Below are 24,672 nucleotides of genomic sequence, written 5' to 3'. Positions count from 1 at the left end.
AGGGACCCTTCTCAAAGGGCTGGTCCCGGGAGGGGGGCGCTGAAGGGGGGGCATCTCTGCCTTCAGGGGCTGGAGGCTTCTGGTCCTGCAGGCCTGGTTGAGGGGGCCCGAAGATGAGTCTAATTGTAGGGTGTGCAGAAGGGCAACCACAAGAGAAGAAGGACCAGACAAAGAAAAGGCTGGGCTTTCCTGAAGAGACCACTAGGGGCCCCAGCTGGGCGGGAGCCAGTACGTGCGAACGTCCCCCCACCCATGCTAATCAGCCCGCAGCCCGGGGCTGTGTGAGCTACAAAGGGAACAGCAGATGTGCGCCGGGTTCCTGGGCCCCTGAAAGCACGGGGGCTTAGCAGATAATTATGGGGGGTGAGGGGGAGCACAGGCAACAAAACCAGCCGCCACAGACCCTCGCTTCACAGACCCTCGCTCCACAGGGCTGGGCTGCCAGCCCCCTCAGCCCGGCCTTTCTTCTCTGGCCGTGACTTTGAGGCTGTTGCTGTATGTGGTACCAGGCAAATGCCTAACACAGTGCAGGGCCTCAGTTAATGCTCCCAACCACCACCTTCTGGGACACCCCCAGCTCAGTCTCAAGAGGGGAAACTGAGGCACTGAGAACTGACATGCTCAGAGTGGCCCAGCCTGGGGACCTGGCAGCTTGTCAAAGACAGCCAAACCTGACCCCAGGCTCCGGGGAGGACAGCAGGCCTGGGAGCTGTGGGGGACCCTGATCAGGGCTTTGGGAAGGACATGGGCTCTGGGCCCAGGCAGACGGAGGCCTGGTTGGTTGACCGTGGATGGCAAGCGCCAACCCCTGAGCCCTCACTACAGGGAGGTGGTGGTGCCTGCCTCCTGAGGCTGGGTGGCGTCACTGAAGGTCTCCACCACCTGTGACAGCAGGAGCTGGGCAGGCAGTGCTCTATGAGGACCAAGGTGGGCAGGGGAGGCCTCAAAGGCTGGGCTGGAATGAGGCCTGTCAAGGAGCAGGAGGAGACCAGGCTCAGGGTGGTGGACCCACTCTGCACACCAGCTTCTGCTGCTGCCAGGGACGGTGTGCTACGCCAGTTAGTGTCTGGGGAACACAAATGTGTTCCCTCTCCGGCCAGCGGAGGGGCCTCAACCCTCAGACCAGGGTGGCTACAGGAAGGCCAAACCGGAAGAGGCTGGAGGACAGGGCAGAGGAGTGATGGAGGGGACGAGCTCAGGGGACTGAGGCCCACTTGGAGCCCCGGCAGAGCCCCATCTGGACAGAAAAGTCTGACTACTGGCCCAGAGGGGGAACAGGATGTCCTGAGGCCCTCCAGGAGTCCCTCCAGCCCTGTCTCCGGGCTCAGAGAACAGGATGTTTGAGTTAGGAGGGCCCCTTCCCGCCCAGCCAGCAGCTGCCTCACCAGATGTGACTCCAGATGTGGCCCAGGCGGGAGGGGACAGAGGCTGCCTGACATTAGGCAGGAATGAGGAAAGACCGGCTTTGGGCTCCACAAGGGCCACTGCCCTGACATGGGACACGGACCAGAAGGGCTGGGAGCTAATTCTCCTTGATGGCACTGACTCCTCACCAGCGCCCAAGGGACCCAGGGCTGAGCTAGGGTGACAAGGCCAAACCGGAGCTCACATCCGACTGCCACCCACCACTGGGTGCCTCAGTTTCCTTGCTTATAAAACGGGAAAATCTGTGGTCATGCTGGCCCCCACGGGACTGGCCTGACAGGCAAGTCAGTGAACGCAAAGTGCCCAGCACGGCTCCCGTCTGCCCCATGTTCATGCTCAGCAAACGTTAGCCTGGCAGGGCCTGGAAGCGCCAATAAGTAGCGCCTGGGGGTGGGGATGGGAGGGAGTTGAGGCCAGGAGTCCCACCAGTATCCCGACCTGGGGCTCATCCAACACTAGGGACGCCAACCTCCAGTCACACCGAGGGCTCAAACCAGAGTCAGGCTCTGCGGAGGGACCTCCAGGACACATAAGAGAAGACTGAAAGCCCCAGCCTGTTCTGCCTTCCCTTCCAGCTCAGGGAAGAACGTGGCAAGTTTTCTGGAATGTCTCTCTTGGGTCTGCAAGAAGCCCCCCAACCTGCCTTTGATTATTTATTCTCAGGCCCCCTGTGGGGGGTGGTCAGGAGAGCATCCCTTTTTCATTAGAGCACTGATCTGCCAGGGTCCCCGCGGCCCACCCACCAGAATCCCACCGGTTCCTGTGTTGTCAGGGAGGATTCTATACACAAAACCATCGCATGAGTAACACATCCAGCAAAAATGAACGCCAGCCACAGGGACACAATTAACGGGGGACCAAATCTGCCAAACAATCTTAAAGAAAACAGTCGAGACCCACTCTCACCAAAGCTGTGGGTGATGAATCGTTTGAAAGAGACAGACAAAAAGAGGGAATAAAAGGGGTTCTCCCCCCAAACAATGCAAGGAGTGGGGGTGGGGCCCCCACTCTGGCCACCAGTCTGGACCTGTTTTCAAGAATGCCCTGCCTAGAATCAGGGGACAGACCCACCTGACCAAACAAAACCCACCCAGAGGCTGGGGGACAGGTTCTAGGTCTCACTTTGGGTGGTGGTTACAAGGCTGCACACAATCGTCACATGCACCTAAGGCCCGGGCACCTGTGTGTGTTGATTAAACAATTAAAATAGGTGATCTAAAGAATAACCCACCCCAAGAGACATGTGAGGGCCACGGAGTCTCCGTTCCAACTCCTGCAGGCCTAGGTGGAGCCTGGTCTCAATTTCCTTGGTTTCAATTTCCTTCATATAACTGGTTTTCAGGGAACAAAAGCGGTGGATGTGAGAGAGTTAGGGACTTGGGATTCTTAAACTAAAAGTCAGAGCTGTGTAGCGTAACAAGCTCAGGGTAGGCGCCATGGTTTCTCTGTGTAGATGTGAGGGGTGCCAACGGCCCCGCCCTGCACTGTTCCCAGGACCCTGAATGCCAAAGCTTCCCAAGCAAGTCCCGGAAGTGAGAAAACAGGAGCGTGAATGCACAAAGTGAGTCATCGGGACCAGGAGGGGCTTGGGCAGGATCGCCAAGGTCACCTCTTATGCCCCTCCTGGCTCTCCCCCTACTTGTCCCAGGCTTTCGTGATCACCCCCACCTGGGACACAGCGCCTCTTCCAGACCACTCAGCACGGGTGGGAGACCAATATCTTACACCATGTTATTCAGCTGCTGGGTTCGCGGGGTTAAGAGCAGCCCTCAAAACCACTCTCCATTTTCCAGGCGGGAACTGAAGGGAGAACTGGGGTCATTTGGCCGGGGTCACCTGTCCAGGGTCACAAGGTCAGGTCAACTCAAGACTCCAGGCCGTATCTATGCCAATCATGACCTCCAGCTGCTTCTGACCCAGAGAAGGCTGCTGCAGACCAGGAGGGGGAAGGCAGAGCATTCCAGCCCAGCAATGTAAAGCAGGCCTGCCCCTGGGCCTGACGAGAGACAGGGACCCAGGAGAGCACAACTGACCCAGAAACAGAGTGGACCCCAGCTTCCCGGGAGAGGCCGGCACCCCAGCTGAGCCACTGCCCCCAGCCCTGGGAGTTCCCTCCTCCCCACCTCAACTCTCTCTGCCTGGTGGCCTTCTACCCTATTCTCTTCAGGTTGGCTCCTGGGCTACACCCCCCCAAAGCGAGGAGAAGGGGTTCCTCGTCCGCTTTCTCTCTGCTCCCCAAGACTCGGAGTGAGCCGGGGCCGGGGATGGTGTCTGATCGTGCAGGGCTGCGCCTACAGGCACCAGCCAAGCCCCTCAGTGAAACCTCCCCACCAACAAGGAAGCTGAGATTCGGGAGGCTGAATCATGCGCCCAGGACTGCCCTGCTAGGAAAGGACGGGGACAGAACTGGGCTTGAGCCCAGGCACAACCACAGGTGTCAGTTCCCTCCCTGGGGAACACTCTGGGAATAAGCGCCAAGCCCCTCGCTGGGGCCTCCCCCCGCTTGCCCGGCTCCAGCCACACTGGCTGCTGGCTGCCCTTGGCCGTGCGGGCCCTCAGAACCAGCTGGTCTTCCCGCCTGCTGAGCAAGACACTATTTTAAGCACTTTACTTCTATGAACTCACAACTCACAGCAACCCTCCAAGGTAGATGCTACAAAGATCCACATCTTACAGCTGAGGAAACTGAGGCAAAGTTTGCCGTCCCACCGACGGTGAGGTGCTCTTCTCCCCATGGCTTTAATGCCCCATTCTGGGTGGGACCAACCCTGACCAGCCCCCCCGCCCCTGCCCCCACTTCCAGCAGCCCTGCCCCCAGCATTCTCAAGCCTCAGCTCATTTTATCTTCTTCAAGGCACTGACCACCAGAGAGTCTGGGTGACTGCTGACTTAGCGCCTGTCACACACACACCCTGAGACCCCCCAGTGTGGTCCCATGTGCTTACCCCCAGCTCTTCAAACACTACCTGGCGCTCGGCGGATGCTCAGTGTATTTTTGCTGTTTAAAGTTAGACAAACGGTTAAGGACCACGATAAAGAGACAGCAAGTCCACTCTGAATACGTGTTTCCAGTGAAAGAATGAAAGCTGAGGTCTCCTCATCTTCAAGGAACTGCTGATGGGCCCTGCCATCATGGGTGAGGTCAGGCCCCCACTCCCTTCCCACCCCACCCTCCCCAGACCTGCCATCTGCCCAGGTCCACCCTCCCCCACCCAGCCCTCAGATGGCTGCTCCTCTGAATCAGAAATCTAGTGACCTCTCCTTGGCCCTCATGTCCATTCAAAGCCACTCCCGTGTCTGGACACACACACACACAGCCTCCACCTCTCCCACTGACCACCCCCATCCCTCACAAGCCAGGGGCATCGACTCCACTCCCCAATCTGGGGCTGTCCTCCAGTGGCTGACAGACTTTCTCAGGTCCCCCTCTGAGGCCAGTCAAAAGCAAGGGAGTCTCTCCCCAGAAAAATGCACAGAGACCCAACAGCAGGGCCACGACCACAGTTTACCAGAACCACATAGAACTAAGCATCTTACAAGTGTTCCCTCCAGAGAGGTCCTGCTGTCACCCCTGTCCTACAGCCAAGGAGGCGTGTCCAAGGTCACAGCTACTGACTCTGGTCCCTCTTCCCTTACGCAAACTGCATACCATTTCAAAGGATCACGGGATACCACCTCAGGGGCCCTCCAAGGACTTCAGGTTGAGAGCCTCAGCTCTGAGCTGCCCAAAGTCCCCCCCAAGCCTCCAGCCTCCATGGGAGCAGCCAGGTCTGGCCTTCCATCCCTCCCTGTCTGGGATGCGTATTTCTCCCCATGTCCTGGCAAACTCACCATCTCCCAGGCTCCCCGGGAAAGGAACCACGCCTGCTGCCGAGAGTTCCCTTGCCTCCCTGACTCTGCTAGATCTGACCTGGTCCCAGGCCTGGCCCCTCAGAATCACCAGTGAGTTCACGCCGTACTCCTACTTCCGCAGAAAGGCCCCGCAAGCCCACCTTATCCAGACCCCCACACCTACTGCCAGTGCCTCCTTGCCAGGTACTACTCGTGGCGCCGACCACTTTCCACCTGTGGTCTCACATACAACCCATTGTGGGTATATGCCAGGCCCTCAGTCCCGGCCTGAAACACATGGGGCCCAGTGTGTTTCAGATGACAAACTCATCAGCTTCGAAAACAGGTAACAAGGTACCGATAACATGAATTATCCTCAGCAGAGTACAGGCAACATCTGTAACCAATCACGGCTTTGCAGGGAAACGTGTGAATAGTCATCCTGAACTGGATCCACTGAGATTATAGTGAGCCCCATGAGGCAGCTCAGCGGGGATTTTGCCCGAGTTTGGGTCAGGTAAGATCTTGCTGTCAAATGAGCAGGAAGTCAGGTCTTCAGAACTCTGGCATTCCAAATTGCCAGTGAGGGCCTGTGGGCCTACACAGGAGAAGGGGAAGGCGAGGAAGGGGAGGGGCTTGGAAGGTGGGCAGTAGGTGGGAGCCAGGTCAGCTTGGGCTGGGGTAATAGCCCCCAGCTCCACAGGGCTCAAACCCAGCCACCCAGAGGGAGAACAGGGGCCGAAGAAGAGCGTGGGCTTAGGGTAAGAGATGTTTTCCCATAGCCGATGGAAACCCAGGTTCAGAGAAACATCTCTATAAGAAACAAGTCACTGCAAGTGACAGGGCAAATGGCTAGTGGTGCAAGGCCTGTGCTGGGGTAGTGGCAAGGAGAGAGGGGACTCCAGCCAATCGGGGTGCCTGCCCCTTCTGAAGGTGGCACGGCCGCCCAACTCCACCTTGGGGTGTGCAGGCCCAGGGTTGCCGGCTGTTCTGAGTTTTCAGAAGTACAAAGCCAGATTTTAATGTGAAATCACCCGATTTTAAAAACACCGGGAGTCTCCTTTTATTTTAACCACACAGTGGAGCAAACCCTTCCAGCAGGTCACTCATGACCCCTGGCTGTGGGTCATGGCCTTTGCCATCTCGTCCCCAGTGCCCCGGGCAGAATTCCAAAACACAACTCCTGGCCTCTGACACGCTTCAAAAACAGGCTAAGGCGAAACTATTCGGTTACTTTCCTGTTGTGTTCTCTAGTCGGGAAGCTTCCACAGGCTTCTTTCCTTGTTCCTGTCTACACTGTAACCTGCTGCCAGAGAAACCTTCAGAAATACCCTTCTTATCACGTGAGGCCCTCATGAAAAACAGGACGCAGCTCTTGACCACACTGTTACCCATCCTTCAGTTCCTCCATTCCTCACCAGGCTGGTCCCACCTCCCCACCTGAGCATCTTTCCATAAACCAGTAATATCCTTCCCAGAACTCTGGTGGCTACATCCACGTCCTACCTATTGTGGCCAAGGTGACTGCCTCCCAGTGTCCATTCTCCCTTTCTCCCACAGAAAGAGAAACCCTGAAATTAGCTGAGCACAGGGTCACTCAGACTAAAGACTACATTTCCCACGCTCCCTTGCAGCTAGCGGTGGCCACGAGACTGCACTCTAGCCAATGGAATGAAAGCAGAAGCATCCAGGACCAGCTTCTGGGAACCTTCCCTAACAGATACCTGGCAATGCCCTTGGCATCCTTTGTCCCTCCCTTTATCCTGCTATCTGGAAACCAGGGTGTAATAGCTGGACTCCAGCCACCACGTTGATCCACAATGAGAAGACCTCACCCTAGGACCTGCAGGGTCCTGGGTCCAAGGACTTCCTGGAACAGAGCTTCCACACCAGCACTGGTTCGCCAATCTCTAGACTTTAGCACAAGAAACGAAATGTCTTCTTGCTCAAACCACTGCTACACACAGATAAACTGAATCCTAACCATCCTTTCTCACCGAAGCAGTCTGCAGTAAAACAGAGGGTCCACCAGCTGTGAACTCGAGAGCCAGCTCTGCTGCCTGCCAGCAGTGTTATCTGGTCAAGCCCTTTTACCTCTTTTTTCCCAACAATAAAATGGGAGTAGAGTCCCTGACTCCCAGAACTGTTCTAAGGACCAGTGGTAACACACAACAAGGGTCACACCTGTCAGGCTAACTGGCCCGCACAGCCCAGAAAGTGTACTCTATTTGGCCTGAGCAATCAGGACACTTCACAATCAAAACAAACAGACGTACACAAAGGGCTTTTCGGCTTTTCTTAAGCTCTGGCAGATCTGCCAGCCCTGTCTGGGGCTGAGTCCCCGCGTCCTCCTCCTTCTCCTGCTGCTTCATTCATTCACCCCAGGGGTCGGCAATCTTTTACTGTCAAGGGCCAGTAAGTAAGTATTTTAGCTTTTGCTGGACTCTATGCTCTAGAATATTCTTTCTTTGGGTTTCTTTTTTTTTTTCTTTGTCACTAACCCTTCAGAAATGTATAATACTCCTTTTGCTCTCATGGGTTAAAAAATTAGCCGTAGGCTCCACCTGGCCTACAGGCCATCGCCTGCCCACAGGCCTTGATTTATACTATTATCCTTTCCCCAGCTGCTCCCACTGTCAAGCATTTGCATCTGTCACCACAAGTGTAATAAGCTGGGCCAGGCACACAGTAAGTGCTCAATAAATGGCAGCAGCCCACAGTGACTGGCAGGCACCAATGAAACATGAATGCCTTTGATGTGACTAACCTTCTGGGTTGTCATCCCTGCTTGACACTGAATGTCCTACAGGCTGGGCACAGGCGGGCTCTTCCAAGCCCTCCTGCCGCCCCCGCAGCTGTCGGGGTGGGGGTACCGGGAGTGGGACTGAAGGGGGTCATGGGGTGCCTGCCTCTGCAGCAGGCTGCCATTCACTACCTTGCTTTTACAGAGGGTTTTTCTCTGGGGTTTCCGTCCCCAGGCAGGGCCCCCCCGAACTGAAATTTAGCCCCCGTCAGAGCCAGCCTTGCTGAGCATCCCTCCCAGCCAGCGGGGCGGGGAGAGGCTAGTGAACCAAGAAAGAAAAGCAGCACAGTCATCTCCAGAAAGGCCGCCGTGGGGCTGAGGAACTGAGAGTCTGTTCTGCTCGCCACCCCACGATGGGCTTCCCCAAGAGCTGCCTCCCTGCAAGGGGAGGGCAGCCCGCGTCCAGGAACACCAGAGGCCGTGCCAAAGCTTCCTCAAGGCCTGGGAAGCCGGCACGTCTGCCCAGAGAAAATGGCCTGGTTTTGGTGGCTGCCATATAGCCAAGGCCATGGACACGGGCCAGGGGGACATCAAGTGGCAAGGAGTGGGGAGGGTTACCTCCCTGCAGGGTGACTGGGACGGGCCCTCCGCAGCTGTTGTCTCTTCCACACAGAGGGTGCAGACGTCCAGGAACTGGCCTCACGTTCTGCCACCCACACTCATCTCCCAGCCCTGCCGCCTGAGACAGAAGTTGCAGCCCAGGGGTCCCTCTCCCTTCTGCCGGGGGCGCGAGGCGGCTGGGCAGCCCTGCAGTGTAAGGGATTCCCTCCTAGAAAAGCCAGCTCTTCACCATTCCACACCATCCACAGCCAGATCTACCCTTTACAGCCCGACTCCTTGCTCCACACCCCGACAGAACACTTCTCCCACATTCCGGGTCCCCAGTGGCATTATTCCCGTCGCAGATGTGCACCCGAGGCTGAGCACAGGTAAGTGTCACTGCAGGTAAGGAAACAGGTGTTGCTGCAGGTGAAATGACTGGTTCGAGGCATCATAGCTTGTGACACACATCAGTCAGACTCCATGTTCAGTACCCTCACCAGCACCCAAGGACACCTCTGGCTCACCTCTCACATGTGAGGCACTGGGAGATCCGTGCAAGTGTCTTGGCCGACCCCTCACCCCACCCCTACACAGAGTCGAATCCCGAGAGAGTCTGGAATCACAGGCAGCTCGCGGGACCCCGCCTCATGAGGGACAGTGAGCAGAACAGGGCTCCTGATGCCTTCTCACCTGGCCAAGGCATTCAGTTCCCAGGAGAGTCCAGGTTGGAAAATGCTGAGGCCAGGGAAGGAAGTTCATCCCAAGAGAAGGCCTAAAGCTCCTCCCAGCAGCGTGGTGCCCCTTCAGTGCCCCTCGCCCACCCAGAGGTCACATCCCCACACGTCCCCCAGGGGCTAGACCATCTCTGACTTCTCCGGGGAGACTGTCGGCCAGCCCTCCATGCCCAGCATGCCGGGCCTGCTCTCAGATCCAAGACTTTGCACTCCCCCGGCAGGCTTCAGAGCAGTCCCTCCTGGGGTGCCCGCATTCTTCAGGCAGGCTGGGGACCTATGGCTGCCTCGCCCGCCCCCGAGCAGTCCCCTGGCCAACTCTGAGGCCATCGCCCCTCCTGTCATGGGAGCAGGTGCTGCCTCCAAAGAAGTGTTCGTTTATCGAGCAAACATGCTGTGCCACACAGTCACACAGCTGGTGTCATCACCAACTGCCACTGAGGAAACTGAGGCCCAGAGACCCCACAACTACCCGCAAGATACCTGTCTAGCCGATGTCATCGACCCTAAAAATTATGGCTAAGCCCTAACCCCCGGAACCTGTGGCTATGACTTTATTTGGAAAAAGGAGTCTTTATAGACATAATTAAGGACCTCAAGATCAGCCTGGATTTAGGGTGGGCCCCCAATCCAGTGACAGATAACCTGATAGGAAAAGACACAGAGACACAGGGGACAGCCACGTGAAGACAGTGGCAGGGACTGGATTTCTGTTGCCTCAAGTCAAGCAATGCCTGGAGACACAGGAAGCTGGAAGGGTCAAGAAAGGACTCCCCTCTAGAGCCTCTGGAGGAAGTGTGGCCCAGCCGACACCCTGACTTTGGACTTCTGCCCACAAACTGTGAGAGGATACGCTTCTGCTGTTTAAGCCACCCATTCTGTCATGGCAGCCCTGGGAAACTAACACAGCCAGGCTTGGCCAAGTCCAGAACCCACACTCTCAAGCCCACGCCACCGTTACTAGAGCGTATAGGGGAAAAAAAATTCAGACCCAAGACTTTATCATCCTAGACTGAGGATCTCAGTCTGAGAAACATGGACTTTCTCCTCTTGACTAATGCTTTAGTTAGAAACACCTGTAAAAGAGAAGGGTCACCTTTGTAACTAATAACAATTTCGAGTACATCCACAAAACAAAAACACAAAAGAAAAAACTCTCCCAGGGAAATACGTTAAGAAGACAGGAGATTATGTGTAGAATATATGGGAAAACCCGGCACTGTCTTCCTAGTAATTCCAAAAAAAGTAAAACAGTTCTAAGAGCAAAAGAAGTTTATTTACCAAGAAAAGACAAATCCCCTTGAACCTCTTTGAGGATCAGCCATGGGACCCTCATTTGACAAGCGTTGCCCAACTTTGTTCTGTACCCAACTAATGCTTGTCAAATGAACGGCCATACTTATGATGTGGGCGGTCCTGCTGGGCTTAAGTGTCTGTCCTGAGCTCCAATGCCCACCTGGGATACCCTTCTCTCTCATCTGGCCCAAGAAGACCCAGCAGAAAAGAGGTGCAACACTGGGGAGATAGACACAGCTCCATCATTTTGGGTTTTCCAAGTTGAGGGGCAGGGAGAATCCTGTGTGTGAACCCACTGCTCCACTGTCTTCCCTTCAGAAAACCCAGTTCCCAAAGTGGAAAAGAATTCACACAGGCCAAAGTCAGTAAAGGCCACCTCAGTGACTCCCCAGGGCATCAATGCAAGAAACCGGGAGAGACAAAGCTGAATGTAACCTAATAACAAAACGTGAATGAGGAATAGACACGCAGAGAACGGATAAGAAAGAGTAACAAAAGAATGAAAAAGGATGGACTACAAAGGCGGGGGACCCTTGGCAAACGCGCTTGTGATTTTTTTTCCCCACCGAAATGTCAGTTTTGAAACTAGCTTCTGAAAATGTAACCAGTTTCTCACATCCCCCAGAAGGAAGATCGGACGACAGTGGCGAGAGAGGCGGCAGTGATACCTCTCACTTCGGAGCCGGGCATCAAGAAGGGGCCCTACCCGTACACGTTTCCACGAGGTGCACATCCAGAGGTTCGCACCACCCTCGCATGGGCCCTCTCCCCAGAGAAGTTTCCCACTAGGGGGTCCGCAAAGCCAAGCCCTCCAGATGGGTGGAACGGGGTCCTCCAGGCCACCCCAAGCTGGGCACCACTTTCCAACCGTCCTTAGCAGTCCAGGGGGTCCCTGAGATGGCCTGAGGCTGCCCAGGTCCCTCCCTGCGCCAGGAGGCCACACCCGCCCCCAGACTCCCACGCCCCAGGCCCCCACCCCTCTCACCCAGCCCCCACGCCCCTGGCTTCCTCTGAGTTCTTACCTTTCACTCTCGGCCCCCCACTTCCTGCCCACCCCTCCCAATCTCAGGGCCCACACTACTCCCCCATTTCCCGCTTCCCTCCATACTCCGGGCACCTCACCTCTGGCCACCACGCACGCCCTCTTTTCTCTCTGCCCCTTGACACCGTTCCTGCACACCCCTAACTCGGAGCCCCCCGACACCTAGCTCCCTCGGCTCGGCCCCAAGGACCTCGTACCAGGCCCCCAGGGACCAGGGCCCCTCACCCTCGGGACCCTGGGCCCCTCACCGCGGCCGCGATCCTCCCGCCCCGGGCCCCCGCCCTCCCGGCCTCGTGCGCAGCCCGGCCCTCGGCCCAGTCCCGCGGCCCCGCACTCACGGCTGTAGAGGGCGATGCCCGCCGCGTCCGGGCCGGCGCGCACCTCGAGGCGCAGCGCCTGCTGTTCCGCGTGCCGCTGGATCTCGCCGTTCGCGTCGCCGATGGTGAGGAGGCGGGCGCCGGGGAACACGGACACGGCCCCGCAGGGCCCCGCGACACCCGGGCCGGCTGCCCCCGCGCCGCCCACGCCCGGCCCTGCCGCCGCTGCCGCTGCTGCCATCTTAGATCCGGCTCCAGGCCCCGCCGCCGCCGCGCCCGGGCCCAGGCCGCCGCCGCTGCCGCCGCCGCCGCCGCCGCCGCCGCCGCCGCCGCGCAGGCCGAGGCCGAGGCCGAGCCGGGCAGCGCCGCCTGCCGGCCACGCGCCGCCTTGCCGCCACCGCCACTGCGGCCGGGCCCCGTAGCGCAGCGCCCCCTGCCGGTGGCCCTGGGCTCTGGGAGGGAGCACGTTGGGGGGCGGGGCCGGCCCCTCCTCGCCCCGCCCCGCCCCACACGAACGGTCGCGGCTTTGTGAGGTGCCTCCGCCGCCCAGCAACCGCGCGGGTGGGAGCGTACGTCACGAGTGAGGCTCAGCCGCCCGGAAACGCCCCTAGCCCTGGGCCCCGCCCCCAGCGCGACGCGGCTCGAACCGCCGCGCTTTGTAAGGCGGTGAGGCTGCGGAGGTCCAGGAGGGCGGGGCCGGAGCCCGCGTCAGGGGGCGGTACTCGGCCTGTGGACACGCCCCTAGCCCCGCCCCGCGCAAGCCGTCCCGCCGTGTGAGGTGGCTCCCCACCCACGGGAGCGGCGGGGGCGGGCCTGACGCCGGGCCGCTCCGACACGCCTCTGAGACTGGACTCCGCCTCTGGTCCCGCCCGGCTTTGTGAGGAGGCACGCTGAGGGGCGGGGTCCAGCTGCGAGGAGACCCCGCCCCTATGCCGGTCCTGCTCCCTCCCACCCGGTCTTTGTCAGGCTCTCTGTTCTCGAGGAGGGCCGGAGTAAGGGGCGGGACTAGGACGCAGGGACACGCCCCAAGCTGTGGCCCCACCCCCAGGCCGCCGGCTGGAAAAGCAGTTTGAGGGACGACTTGGCCTCTGCACACCTCTGCGACCCCTTTCGGAGCAGTCACCCGCTCCTTCTCTCTTCCCCATCATCTCCATCCCTTTTCTCCAGCGCCCTCCTCCTCTGTCCTTGGCCCTTTACCGTCTTCTCCCCTACAGAAAGTTCTTGGACCCTTCCTTTGGCCCCTTTCGCACCCTACTCACTCCCCCTTCCCCAGTGATGGCTGGCCAGTGAGTGAATCCAGCAGATCAGGACCAAGTGCCCCTTTCCATATGCACACACACACATACATCTTCCCTCCAAGTACTCCCTCCACTGCTTCAGGGCCCCAGTTCTCTCTGGGGGGTTACAAAGGAACTTCCCATCTCCAGTTGCCACTTTTCCCAGGACATTGACTATTTATTCTCCCCAATGTCCCTCTACTCCCACTCCCCATCATTCCACCTCCTGTACTCACCAATGCAAGGACTTTAGCAGAGACCCCACGTAGCAAAGTCCCCCTCCCCGCACCTCCATGGGCCTCCTCAGCACCAGGGCCTGCACCCTGACTGCGTGCAGTTGAGTGGTACTCCTTCCACCCAGTAATCAGTGACTGGACCTCTGAAATCCAGGGCTTGAAGGATTACACTCCATACAAGCCTTGGGAACAGCTCAACACATTATTATTAATAACTTAGGCATGCCAGCAGGGCACACAAACTATATACCCCCCCAGGTACCCATGCTCCCAAAACCCAGTCAGGTTGGCCAAGTCAGGTGTGACAGGGGAAGGAGGAAACCAGAGGGGTGTGCGGAGAGCTCAGACTTTGTAATGACGTAGCTGAGGGTCAGAAGGGATCCTCACATCACCTTCCCTGGTGATCTGAGAAGCTGGGAATCCAAAGAGAGGCTTCCTGCTTCCTGTCCAGCCTCCAGGACAACGCTTGCACCCCCATTCCCACTCCTGCTCCTCTGTAAGGACGGTTCCAAGGCCAAGGGTCCTCTTCATCTCTTCTGTTCACTTCCCTGAGAAAGGAGCAGCCAGAAGTTCCCAAAGTAGCTGGAAGGCCCTCCATAGCCTAGCCAGCTCAGGGAGAGGGCTGAACAGAGGGCACACACAGAGAGAGGGGTCCCCCTAGCAGGCCCGGAATGTGATGAATTCCTGAGGCTCAGGTGAAGATGATGTGGAGGTGGGTCTCTTCCGGGGACCAGAGTTGCCAGGTGTCACAGTAGAGCCTGAGGGACCATCCAGAGTGGCTGCATCTTCTTCTAAAGACATTTTCTTTGTCCATGAAGGAAAAATAGAGAATCAGGTGATTTGGGGTTTCAGAATCTTGGGTTGCCCCATGTTCTGAGCCTGAGACTCCCCAAGTCCATCAGCTCTCATCTCAGCCCCCCTACACACACACACAGACACGTGTGCACACCACAGTTTCAGAGTCCTGATCCTGCCATCTGTCCTGCCTTCCTCTCTGCTGAATAGGGAATCAGACAGCCTGGGTTCAAATCCCAGCTCTACCTCTTCCTAGTGGTGTGATCAACCCCTGTGTGCCTCAGTTCCCTCTTCTGTACAATGAGGGAGAATGCCAGTACCACCCATCCTGGGTTTGCTAGGACTCATACAGATGAAGATTATATGGCATTATTTCTATACAAAATGTCCAAAATAGGCAAATCCATAGAAGAGACAGAAGTAGAATGGTGGGTGTCAAGGCCTGCAGTGGGGGTGGAACAGGGAGTTGGTGTTTAATGGGGTTGTAGTTTGTTTTGCAAGATGAAGTTCTGGGTATGGGTGGTGGTGATGGTTGCACAATAATGTGAATCTACTTAATGCTACAGAATTGTACACTTAAAAATGACCAAAATAGTAAATATCATGTATATTTTACAATGATTTTAAAAAAGAAACTAGAAAAGATCACTAGAATTTACTGTTAAGGAAAAGGAGCACTGTGCATAACAGTGTGGTTAGCATGCTGTCATTTTGTGTTAAAAAGTGTTAGGATATAGACTTGCTATTTTTGCCTTTGCGTCTATTTGCAAGAAGCTCCTAATGGTAGTTACCCATATGTGTATAAAAGGGGGAAACCGGAGGGTGGACAGGGGTTAAGTAATAGAAGAGAACTTTACTATATGTATAATTTTGACATACAGATGTATTTCATATTCAAAATTTTTTAATTAAGAAATATATTTTTTAAGTCACCAGGACTAAGATACTGAGAAATAAGTATTATTTTTCTCCTTGCTTTTCTCTGTTTTCCATTGTTTAATTTTAAATGCCTTAAAAGAGGAGTGGGGAAAGACAGAAATCACCAGGCTGGTGCCTTGAGCGGTTTGGCTTCTCACGGAACGGTTTAGAACTGGCTCTGCCTGCCAGGTTTTTCTTAACAGCTCAGATTTGTTCCCTGAGCTGAGACTTCAGAGAGCTGAACGGGACGGTGCCAGGCCCCTTGCTTACCACCATCTGTATACCCATGAAGGGGGCCAGTCTCCATCTGCTCTGGCACATCACCGGGTGAGGTGGGCTGTCTCTTTTTCTCTCCAAGCTTGCGCCTCCCCAGGACTCCCCCATACAGCCCCCTCCCACTCATCCACTCCAAAATCAGTGCCGTGTTTCCCATCCGCTGAATCTACCTGACCTGCATCTGTGCGCTTCTTCCACCTCCGCTGCCAACACGCTAGACCAAACTACCCACCACATCTCACGTGTGAACCATCACAGTCGCCTGCGCTCCGGTCTCTTAGCCTATCTGTCCACGGCCCCCACAGCCTATTCTCCTCGCAGACGCGAGAGGGCGCCTGTGAGCACGTAGCTCGGGTCACGTCCCTCCTCTGCTCTGAACCTGCCCTGGCTCCCACTTCACTTGGAGTAAAAGTCAAACTTCTTCGCGGGTCCCCCCTCGACTCCTCAATCCGCTGCACCCAGCTCTACTGGGCTGTGCCAAGGACGTGTCCTGAGACTGGATCCATCCTCCTGCTTTTCGTTTATCTCTCAGACGTCCTGGGTCTCCCATCTAAGTCGGAAGTGAGCTCCCTGGTCACTCCTACCCTACGTGGCATCGTCTGCCTCCCCCTATAGGATTAAGAAACTCTGAGGGATTGAGGGCCTCATCTTGTTCTTGTTCAGATGCCCAGGAAGGCTAGGTTGAACTCATCCAATCCTCACCTTAGCCCTGCTCCCCATCGTGGTGGAGACACACCCGGCCCCAGGCTCCCTGATGACAGTACCAAAGCATCCACTTCTACAAGTGACACCCTGAGGCCACCTGAAGTGGGAGCACCTGCACCCCAGACCTGAGCCCCTCTGCGTGGAGAGGAGCTAGCTGGACTTTCCCTTCATCCATGGTGTCCATGGGTCAGATATCTTTAATTTAGTTTAAAAAAATTAGTAGGTGGAGTTTCTAGTTCAGAAAGAGTGCGCGCTTAGCATGCACAAGGTCCTGGGTTCAATCCCCAGTACCTCTGCTAAAACAAACAAACAAACAAACAAACAAACAAACCTAGTTACCTCCCCCACAAATAAATAAATTTAAGAATGAAGAATAATAATCTGTACCCAAGGCCACCACAAGATGCAGCTGTGCAGAGGACTCCCATTGAACTGGATTCAAATCCCAGTCAGGACGCTGTGTGATCTGGGGGAGCAACACCCCTTGCTAAGAGGGGGATGTGTGGTGAGACCCTTACCGCTGAAAGGGAAACCCATGTCTGGGACATCCAGCTGAAGTTTCTAAAACTGAACACAAAGACAAGCTTTTCTTTATACCAAGAGGGGACCACAGTGTGCGTTGGGTTGTCACAAGGCTCTATGACCCCAAAGAAGCCACCAGGTCGCCCTGAGTCCCCTGTCACCATTCTGAGTGCAAGGGCAGCACAGACCCCCAGAGGCCTGCCCACTACCCCACTAGGGCCTCGATAATGCGGCCACTGCCAGTCCCCTGGAATTTTCCAGAGCCAACTCCCAGCTCACAAACAATTCCTGCTTGGTGATTTTCCCAGGTCCCCGAAGCTCAGGAATGGTAGGTCGGCTCAGCCCAGTGGTAGTCCCCCACATTCCCGTGGTCAGGACAGTCAGCAGAAAACCAGGACCGAGAAACGGGACAACTTACCGAGATGGTAAACAAGGTGTTATCGAAGGACATGTCTGGAACAGAAACAGAGAAAGCCAGGCCAGGGGCCAGTTCAGATTTCCTGCTCACTGCCCTCCCCACACACCCACAGGCCCCAAGTCCACCCTGAGGAAGGGCATGGGGTCCATCACCCAACATCCTCTTTGGCCCCTTCCAGCCCATTCTGCAGGGTGAACCATGCACAGCTACAGATTGAACCTCTTCTGATCAGAACTCTCTTTCCAGGGCCTCTGGCTGCCCTCTGGAAAACGGGTGTCTCGTCTCAACTCTCGTTTTCCGGAACACCCCTCAACTCCTCTGCCACCCTTGGCTCTCCCCCTAATCTCCCACTCATCACCCAGCTACTCCCTGCTCCCCTGTCAGCCTCTGATCAAACATCACTTCCCCTGGGGGACCACCCTCCTAGCCCAGACAGGGTCCAGCCCCTGTGGGGTATGAGCTTGTGGACAGAAACCACCTCTGTCTTGGTTATTGTTGGAGCCCGCAGATCTCAGCACATAGTAGGTGCTCAAGAAATGTGTGGGGCAGTGAAGGAAGTACAGAGAATGGAGTTTTTTCTGCCAGGGGGATTTCACAGGGTGGTGGCCTCTCACCCCCTGGTGGCAGCCGGCCGAACTTCAGCTTCTGCACCAGAAGATGGTGCCAGGCACCCAGGTGCCCCGGGGCGTGGACAAGACAGATGCAGTTCGCCCCACCATGGAGCTGATGGTCCAGTGGTGGAGACGAGCATTACACATATAAGCATGCAATGAGTACTTAATTGTGTTTCTACGGAAGAAACTGTGGTGCTGGGGGCATGGTATTAGAAAGAGCAGACCCTGCCTAGGGAGTCAGGGAAGGCTTTCTGGAGGAGGTGACCTTTAGACTGAGACCGCAGGGAAGAAGAGTGTTCTAGGCAGAGGGCAGAGTGAGTGAAAGGCCTGAGGATAGGGCAAGGAGAAGTGAGAGGTGAAACCTGGTCAGTAACCAGGGGAGGAGGGGAAGAGGGAAGAGGGGAAGGGTGTGTTCTCTACTCTAAGGGAAGTGAGCAGCTGAAGAAGAGATTCAATAGTGAGCAGTGAGACCTGATGGTGTTTTGAGGCAATGACCCCCTGGCAGGGGATGGTAACGGGGAGGCACACACCTGTGGTGGCGAAGTTAATCTGGGCCCAGCAGGATTCTCGCTCTCTGCAGAGGCATTTGGGAGAAGGTGACGACTTGTCTCCGGCAGGAGTTTTGTTCTGGGAAGCCCTAGGCCCAAACTTGGCCCTTCCTCCCCACCGACCCCTGCATCCTCCTGGAATCCCCTCAGATGGAAATTCTCTTACAGGAGCCCCACCACTAGGTGAAGTCAGGATTTGATCCCCAGGGCTTGCTGGTTCTCGGCCACTAGGCAGCGCAGTATCCACCTCTCTCTCAGAGTGGAGAAACCGAGGCCGGGGCCAGTTGATGGATGCCCAGGAACCAGGGCCACTGCCTACAGGCTACACTGCACAACCCCAGGGGCACCACTCACCTCCCCCTGGTCCCCCACCACCTGTGGATTTCTAGCCCGATTACCCAACACTTTTTGACAGCTGGCAGTAAAGAGATGTAAGGAAGTCTCAGCCTCCTCATCTGTAAAATGGGACTATTCACAGTGCCTGCTTCCGGAGCTGCTGATAGGATCCTGTGGGCTCTGGGTCCAGAGTCTCCGAGCACAGTGCCCGGCACACTGCAGGCGCTGCATAAATGGCACCCTGTTGCTATTAAGAATCACTCCCACCGAAGGACGCTGTTTTGGGGGAGGTTTCCATTCCCCCCTGGGGGAAGTACCCGTCTGTCCCCTCCTATCCCCAGAACCCCATCAGCTCTATCTTTAACATCCATCAGGAACTCCTGCCTTGGGACTGAGTTTTCTTCCCCCCAAACCGCCCTCTGAGGGTCTCCAGGGATGGTCTCACCGTTTCTTCTGCAATTGTTTTACTTTAACTGGGAACAAAAAATAAAAAAATAAAAAAAATAAAAAGCATTTGTTAGATTTTGGTCCTGGTTGCAAAAAGCCAAGAAACCAAAAAGCCCCCAGTACACTTTCAGCCCAGCCTTGCCTTCTCCCCTGGCAAATTTCCCACTCAACAGGAGAGCTGCTGAAGACATTTTTTTTCCCAATTGCATGAGTAATGTGTGTTGGTAAAAACTTCAAACAAGGTACAAGCATGTTAAAAAAATTTTTTTTAAATACTGATTTCAGTAAGTGCCAGGGGCTGAGGGGAGGGAGAATGGGGAATCAATGTTTAATGGGGACAGATTTACAGCTTGGGAAGATGAAAACAGATGGTTGCACAAAGTAAATGTCCTTAATGGCACTGAACTGGACCCTTAAAAAGGATTAAAATGGTAAATTTTATAACATGTATATTTTGCCACAACAAAAATATTTATATTATATATTATAATATATATTTGTTATTACATATATAAGTATATATTTCATAATTATACATTATATATAATATTATGTATTATATAATATATTTATTTATGTTATAATATAAATATACATATATATGTACATATACATACTATATTTAAATTTACCCTGCCACCACCATCATAGAAATTATGGAGGGTTCTTCAGTGCTAAGTTTTTGGATTAAGAACTCCCAACTGTGTGCCTCCATGCTCCTAAAAATGGTTGTGGGTGGGAGAGCATTTCCACATCCCGGTGGGCTATGCCTGCTGGTACCTTTCCTGACGACCACGGCAACAACCACCAGCCCAGCGAGGAGGAGGAAGGCTCCAGCCAGGCTCAGCGAGAGTGCCAGGATCCAGGTGGGCACTAGAGGAAGATAAGAAAAAGAGTGGGCAGCTCATGGAGTTGTGGGGACGCAGGGAGAAGGTGGGACATCCATCATTCCTCCAGGCTACCTTTGGAGAGCCAGCCCTCCCCCTCTACGCCCTGACCATTTTGCTTTGGTGTAGCTAGACCCTGGGGATGCAGCAAACCTGTGTCTGGCCAATTAGCATATTCTCTCCCCCTGGCCATCGTGATTGGTTCAGGGAAAGGCAGATTACCCCAGCTGAGCCAGTGAAGCTAATTCTGGGCCTTCGGCTAGACCACTGGGAAGAGAAGTCTACTCCTCAGGCCAGTATTACAAATCTGGTAGGATATATACCTGGAGCTCCAAGGTACAATTTTGACACTATGAGAGGGAGGGCCTGCCTGAGAATAAGACAGAGAAGAAAGCAGAGCTGAGAAGCAGCACGTGATTCCTGACATCTTTGAGCACCTGGATCCAGCCATGCCTGAAGTGGGTGCTGTGAACTGATTTCAGTTCAGTGAACCAATGAATCCCCTTTTGTGGCTGAGGCCAGCCTGAGTCAAGTTTTCAGTTACTTGCAACCTGAAGAGTCCTACTAGCTTCAGCCTGGGGAACAGGGGGTCAGACAACACCCAGCCGCAGCCACAGGGTGGGCCCTGGCACCCACACAGAGGTCAGCCGCAGAAGCATGAATCTTCAGCTCCAGGGTTTGCATCTCTGCAAAAGATTCAGCTGCCCCTCCCTAGAGAAAGGGGGAATCTTTCAGGGGAACTGGGAGTAGACGCTGTGACCCCAGCAGAGGTCAGGACTAGCCAGGAGGGGAGAAGCTTACACTGGGTGTTCTCTGTGTTAGCCCTTGTTATTCATTCATCTGGGGCAGGAGGGATGTTGTCACCTCCCCACTCTGAGACCACAGGACCAAGGTGAGAGAAGGGGGCCTTTGATAGTGGAACCTGAGGCTGGGGATGACACAGAGACTGTTCTGTCATCACCACCTGTGGGCCTCCGCAGGCAACAAGGTTGTCTTTGCAGCAGGAAAGTTCTGACTGATGGTGGCGCAAAGGCTCCTCCCTCCCTCCTGCTCCTGGATCCAGAGCCCAGGCCCAGCCCCTCTCCTGGAAAGACCAGAGGAAGTCATGGGCCCTTCCAGGGCTTCTGTATCACTCAGATGAAAAGCCAGGGTCCTTGCTGCAGCCACAAGGCCCCACACAATCCTCCTCACCGCCTCCCTGCCCTTGTCTTCCCACCTCTCCTCCTTGCTCACTATGCTTCAGCTGTGTGGTGTGCTTCCTTGTCCCTCAAACACACCAGGCATACTCCGGCCTCAGGGCCTTTGCACAGCCAGCACCTGGAACACTCCTACTCCAGGACCTTCCATCCTCATCCTTCAGGTCTTTGCTCAAATGTCACCTCCTCAGAGAGGACTTCTCTGGCCACTCTCCTCTCTGTTTAAAAACGACACCCCTCTCAGGCTGTATTTCATCTCTGCCACTTTCCTTGTCCTCAGCTGCCAGACTGAATAATTACCAAACTCCTTATTCATTGTCTGCCCCTATTCCCTCGGAATGTCAACTCTGAAACGGGAGGGACTTTGTTTCATTCACTGCTGAGCCTGTGGGCCCCAGGACGGTACCTGGTGCCTACCAGGGGCTCAGAGATGTTCGGTGGCCAGGAAGGGAGGGTGCAGCAAGGCCTGGAGGTTTAATGCGGGACTTCAGAGTCCAGGAGAATCCCAGCCCTGCCACCTGCGACTGGGTGAGCCAGGCAAGTCTCATCATCGTTTGTCCCTCAGTTTCCTTATCTGGAAAATGGGGAGAATCACTGTACCCATCGCATGGGGTGACTGTGTGGATTAAACAAGGAAAGCGAGTAAGTCCTGGCAAGTTGGGAGCCTGGCTTGTTCTGTGCTGACTTCCAGGTGGAGGGAACAGCACCTACGAAGGCTCAGTGGTGAGAAGATTGAGACTTACCTGGGAAAGAGACGTGCACAGGCTCGCTGAGGTTCGACAGCTGGGGCTGCCTGTGCTCACCGAGCGTACCATACTGGCAGCGGAATGGTCCCCTTGGAGCCTCCCTGCTGCCGCCACTCAGGTTGAAGGTGACCCCGAGCTGGTCTGAGGGGGCCTGCAGGAGCTGCACCACCTGCTCCCCTTGGTACAGTGTGAAATTTGCCCCCCGGAAGTCCCCAGGGGCCACGCACGATATGTGGATGGGGTCCTCTTGGCTGCTGGGGTGGGGAGGCACCAGGAGGATGGACGGCGCTGGGATCGCCAAAGAGCCTGCAAAGCAAAATAAGGGAGGCTGGTGAGTGGGTGGTTAGAGCAGAAGCCACCCTGGCTGTGTAGCCTTGGGCAAGTGGCTCACCCTCTCTGGGCCCTGGTTTTTATGTACAACAGGAGGCTAGCTGTCCCTACCCTACCGTGATGTGGAGGGGATCAAGTGTGCGGCCCATGGTGAGAGATCGCTGCCTCTGAGTCATTTTATTATAATAGCCATGGGTATTACACAGTGACACATATACTCATATTACTACGATCGAGAGCACTGACTACACGTCAGGCCCTGTTTAGGTGCGGGGAGCACGGCTGTGGATGAGGTAGACAGACAAGACATGCCTGCCCCAGGGGAGCTGATGTTCCCAAGAGGAAACAAGGGTGCTGGGAAGGCTGGGTTAGCCGGGGTGGCCACGCAGGGCTTCCCTGGAGAGACAGCACAGGAAGAGTTGGGGTTGAGCATTCCAGGCAGAGAGACCATCTGGACAAAGGCTGGAGGTTGGAAGGGGTGTGGGGTGTTCAAAGAGGCTTAGAAGGGGGTGAATGAGGGGGAGGGGAGGGCAGAGGGGTTCTGTCTTGTTTCCCAGGCTGTGGTGAGGAATAGGATTCGGGGGTACGGCTTCCAGCAGGAGGGACCAGCGTCTCCCCAGCTGGTGAGGTCTACACCAGCCTTCCTTTGCCCAGATTCCCCCGACCCCCCAGCAGATCCTCCTGCTGCCCCAGCCCTGGAGATAGAAGTCTGCAGAGGCCAAGCAGGGCTGAGTCATGGGGCGTGGGTACCGCTGTCTCGGGTCGGGTGGCCTATCTGATACCCTGAATGTGTGGGTAATGAGGCCGGACAAGAGAAACCCGTGCTCCGGGGGCATTTCCAAGGCTCTGGGGCAAATCTGTCGGGGCTCAGCCTCTCCAGCACCTGGTTTCTGTCCCTTACCCCCTGCCCCCAGCACAGGCAAGGTGGGCAGGGGTTGGGGGGACGGGGTAGGGGTAGTGCAGGGGCATCAGGCTCACCGGCTGCAAAGAGCAAGACGGTCCAGGGCATCTCTCCTCCCGCGTTTGGCCGGGAAATCAGGCTGAGGCCAGCGCGGCCCACGGCTCACTGCCAGCTCCTCCTGGGAGGCCAGAGCAAGGAAAGGAGAACCAGGGCTGATTTGAGCCTACTGTTTCCTCACTGGCAGGAAGTTGCACACACACACCCGAGCACTGAAAGGGACTCTTTCCCCTCCCAACCCCTTCCACAGACGCACATCAGACCCTGGCACCTCGCGGCCCCTTTAGAGGCCGAGGCTCTGCAGTTGGGAGGGGAAAATGGACTAGGCTGGTCGGGTGTGTGTTTATGTACGTTCTCCCCCTGAGAGAACTCCTGGGAAGTACGAGGATTGCGGGTTGTTTGGGAAACCCAGGCCCAAGACACCAAATGTGGCCCAATCACTGCTGAAAGTTGAAATGTGGGCTGGAAGTTGGTAGGGCAGGGTGGTTAGGGCTTGGCCTCTGACCTCAGGCAAGATCCGGTCCTTCTTTGAAGCCTCAGCTTGCTGCTCTGCAGAATGGTGCTAAGACTAGTGGACGTTAGCTTCAGAGAACTTGTGGCACCAAGTGCAATGCCTAGTGAAGCCACAGGAAAGAAAAGCCTCGGGAGCTTCATCAGCCAGATGAAAAGAAACACTAGCTCCAGAACTGAGGAAATGACACAGTTTACGGCATAAATTGCCTCCTCTGCATAGCCCAGAAACTTCCAAAGGTCTGTCTTACCAGATTTGCTTTGGTCTCTAAACATTTCTGTTTCAAGTCCAGCAGGTCCACCTGGAGGTTTACACCCAGGAAGGATGTAAGCAAGTTTGGGTACATGAAGCTCATTTCAACCTCAGGGCGTTTGCACATGCCACCCCCACCCCTGTCTGGAACACAATTCTATCAACCTGGTAAAATCCCACTTCTCCTTCAGGTCTCTGTTTAAATATCATTTTTGGGAAATCTTTCCAGATAATCTGGACTTAGAAAAATCCCCTTCCTGAATCCTCCTACAGTGCATTCTAATTTTCTTTGATTGCACCCAGCATGCTTGTATTTTCAAGGAATTTGTCCATTTCATCTAAGTGATCAAACTTATTAGTATAAACTTGTTTATATTCCCTTGTTATCCTTCCTTCCCCTAAATTCTTTAGTTTATTCAATGAAAATATAGTCTACTGGGGGACCACTAAGGTAGAGACCTTGTTATCCTTTTAGTGTCTGTAAGGTCTGTAGCAATGCTTCCTTTTTTGTTCCTGATAATGATAATTTGTGTTTATTCTTTTTTTCTTGATTAGTCTTGCTAGGGGCTAATCAATTTTATTAATCTTCTTTAAGTACCAACTTATGGCTTTGTTCTTTTTCTCTCTTTTCTGTTTTCTATTTCATTGATTTGTGGTCTTATCTTTATTTTATTCTTTCTTCCAGTTACCATGTGTTTCATTGGCTCTTCTT

General features: G+C 55.2%; 2 protein-coding genes across 4 annotated transcripts in view; both read right to left on the bottom strand.

Moving 5' to 3' along the window:
* The window catches only part of CARM1 (coactivator associated arginine methyltransferase 1), a 37,687-nt gene extending 25,390 nt beyond the window's left edge, over positions 1 to 12,297 (bottom strand). Inside the window, exon 1 of one of the 2 annotated variants that reach the window (XM_032465660.1) lies at positions 12,010 to 12,297. In XM_032465660.1, coding sequence (XP_032321551.1) covers positions 12,010 to 12,229 — 220 coding nt within the window. In that variant the 5' untranslated portion in view covers positions 12,230 to 12,297. The remainder of the gene's footprint in view (positions 1 to 12,009) is intronic. The other variant, XM_032465659.1, reaches the window with a different exon arrangement.
* A 1,387-nt stretch (positions 12,298 to 13,684) lies between these two features.
* Positions 13,685 to 24,073, bottom strand: C22H19orf38 (chromosome 22 C19orf38 homolog). 2 transcript variants are annotated; one of them, XM_032465658.1, is made up of 8 exons: positions 23,703 to 24,073; positions 23,218 to 23,318; positions 21,907 to 22,215; positions 19,861 to 19,953; positions 19,079 to 19,106; positions 18,280 to 18,323; positions 17,136 to 17,170; positions 13,685 to 14,305 (listed from the first exon to the last, which is right to left on the bottom strand). In XM_032465658.1, the coding sequence occupies exons 2-8, from the start codon at positions 23,246 to 23,248 to the stop codon at positions 14,159 to 14,161; spliced, it is 687 nt and encodes a 228-aa protein (XP_032321549.1). In that variant the 5' UTR covers positions 23,249 to 23,318; positions 23,703 to 24,073; the 3' UTR covers positions 13,685 to 14,158. The 2 variants fall into 2 exon arrangements, with proteins under 2 accessions (XP_032321549.1, XP_006184923.1); XM_006184861.3 differs by lacking the exon at positions 23,703 to 24,073 and having other exon boundaries at positions 23,218 to 23,423.
* Between the last annotated feature and the right edge of the window lie 599 nt (positions 24,074 to 24,672).

The sequence above is a fragment of the Camelus ferus genome, chromosome 22 (assembly GCF_009834535.1).
Source record: "Camelus ferus isolate YT-003-E chromosome 22, BCGSAC_Cfer_1.0, whole genome shotgun sequence".
NCBI classification, from domain to species: Eukaryota; Metazoa; Chordata; class Mammalia; order Artiodactyla; family Camelidae; genus Camelus; species Camelus ferus.
The sequence above is the reverse complement of the archived record's forward strand: the minus strand, read 5'-3'. Positions and strand labels throughout refer to the sequence as shown.

Coding starts and splice junctions, on each gene's coding strand:
- C22H19orf38 (XM_032465658.1), bottom strand. CDS start 23,248: ATGCCCTGGACCGTCTTGCTCTTTGCAGCCG. Junction 22,216..23,217: donor CGTCTTGCTCTTTGCAGCCG/GTGAGCCTGATG, acceptor TTTGCTTTGCAG/GCTCTTTGGCGATCCCAGCG. Junction 14,306..17,135: donor ACACCTTGTTTACCATCTCG/GTAAGTTGTCCC, acceptor TCATGGACAAAG/AAAATGTCTTTAGAAGAAGA.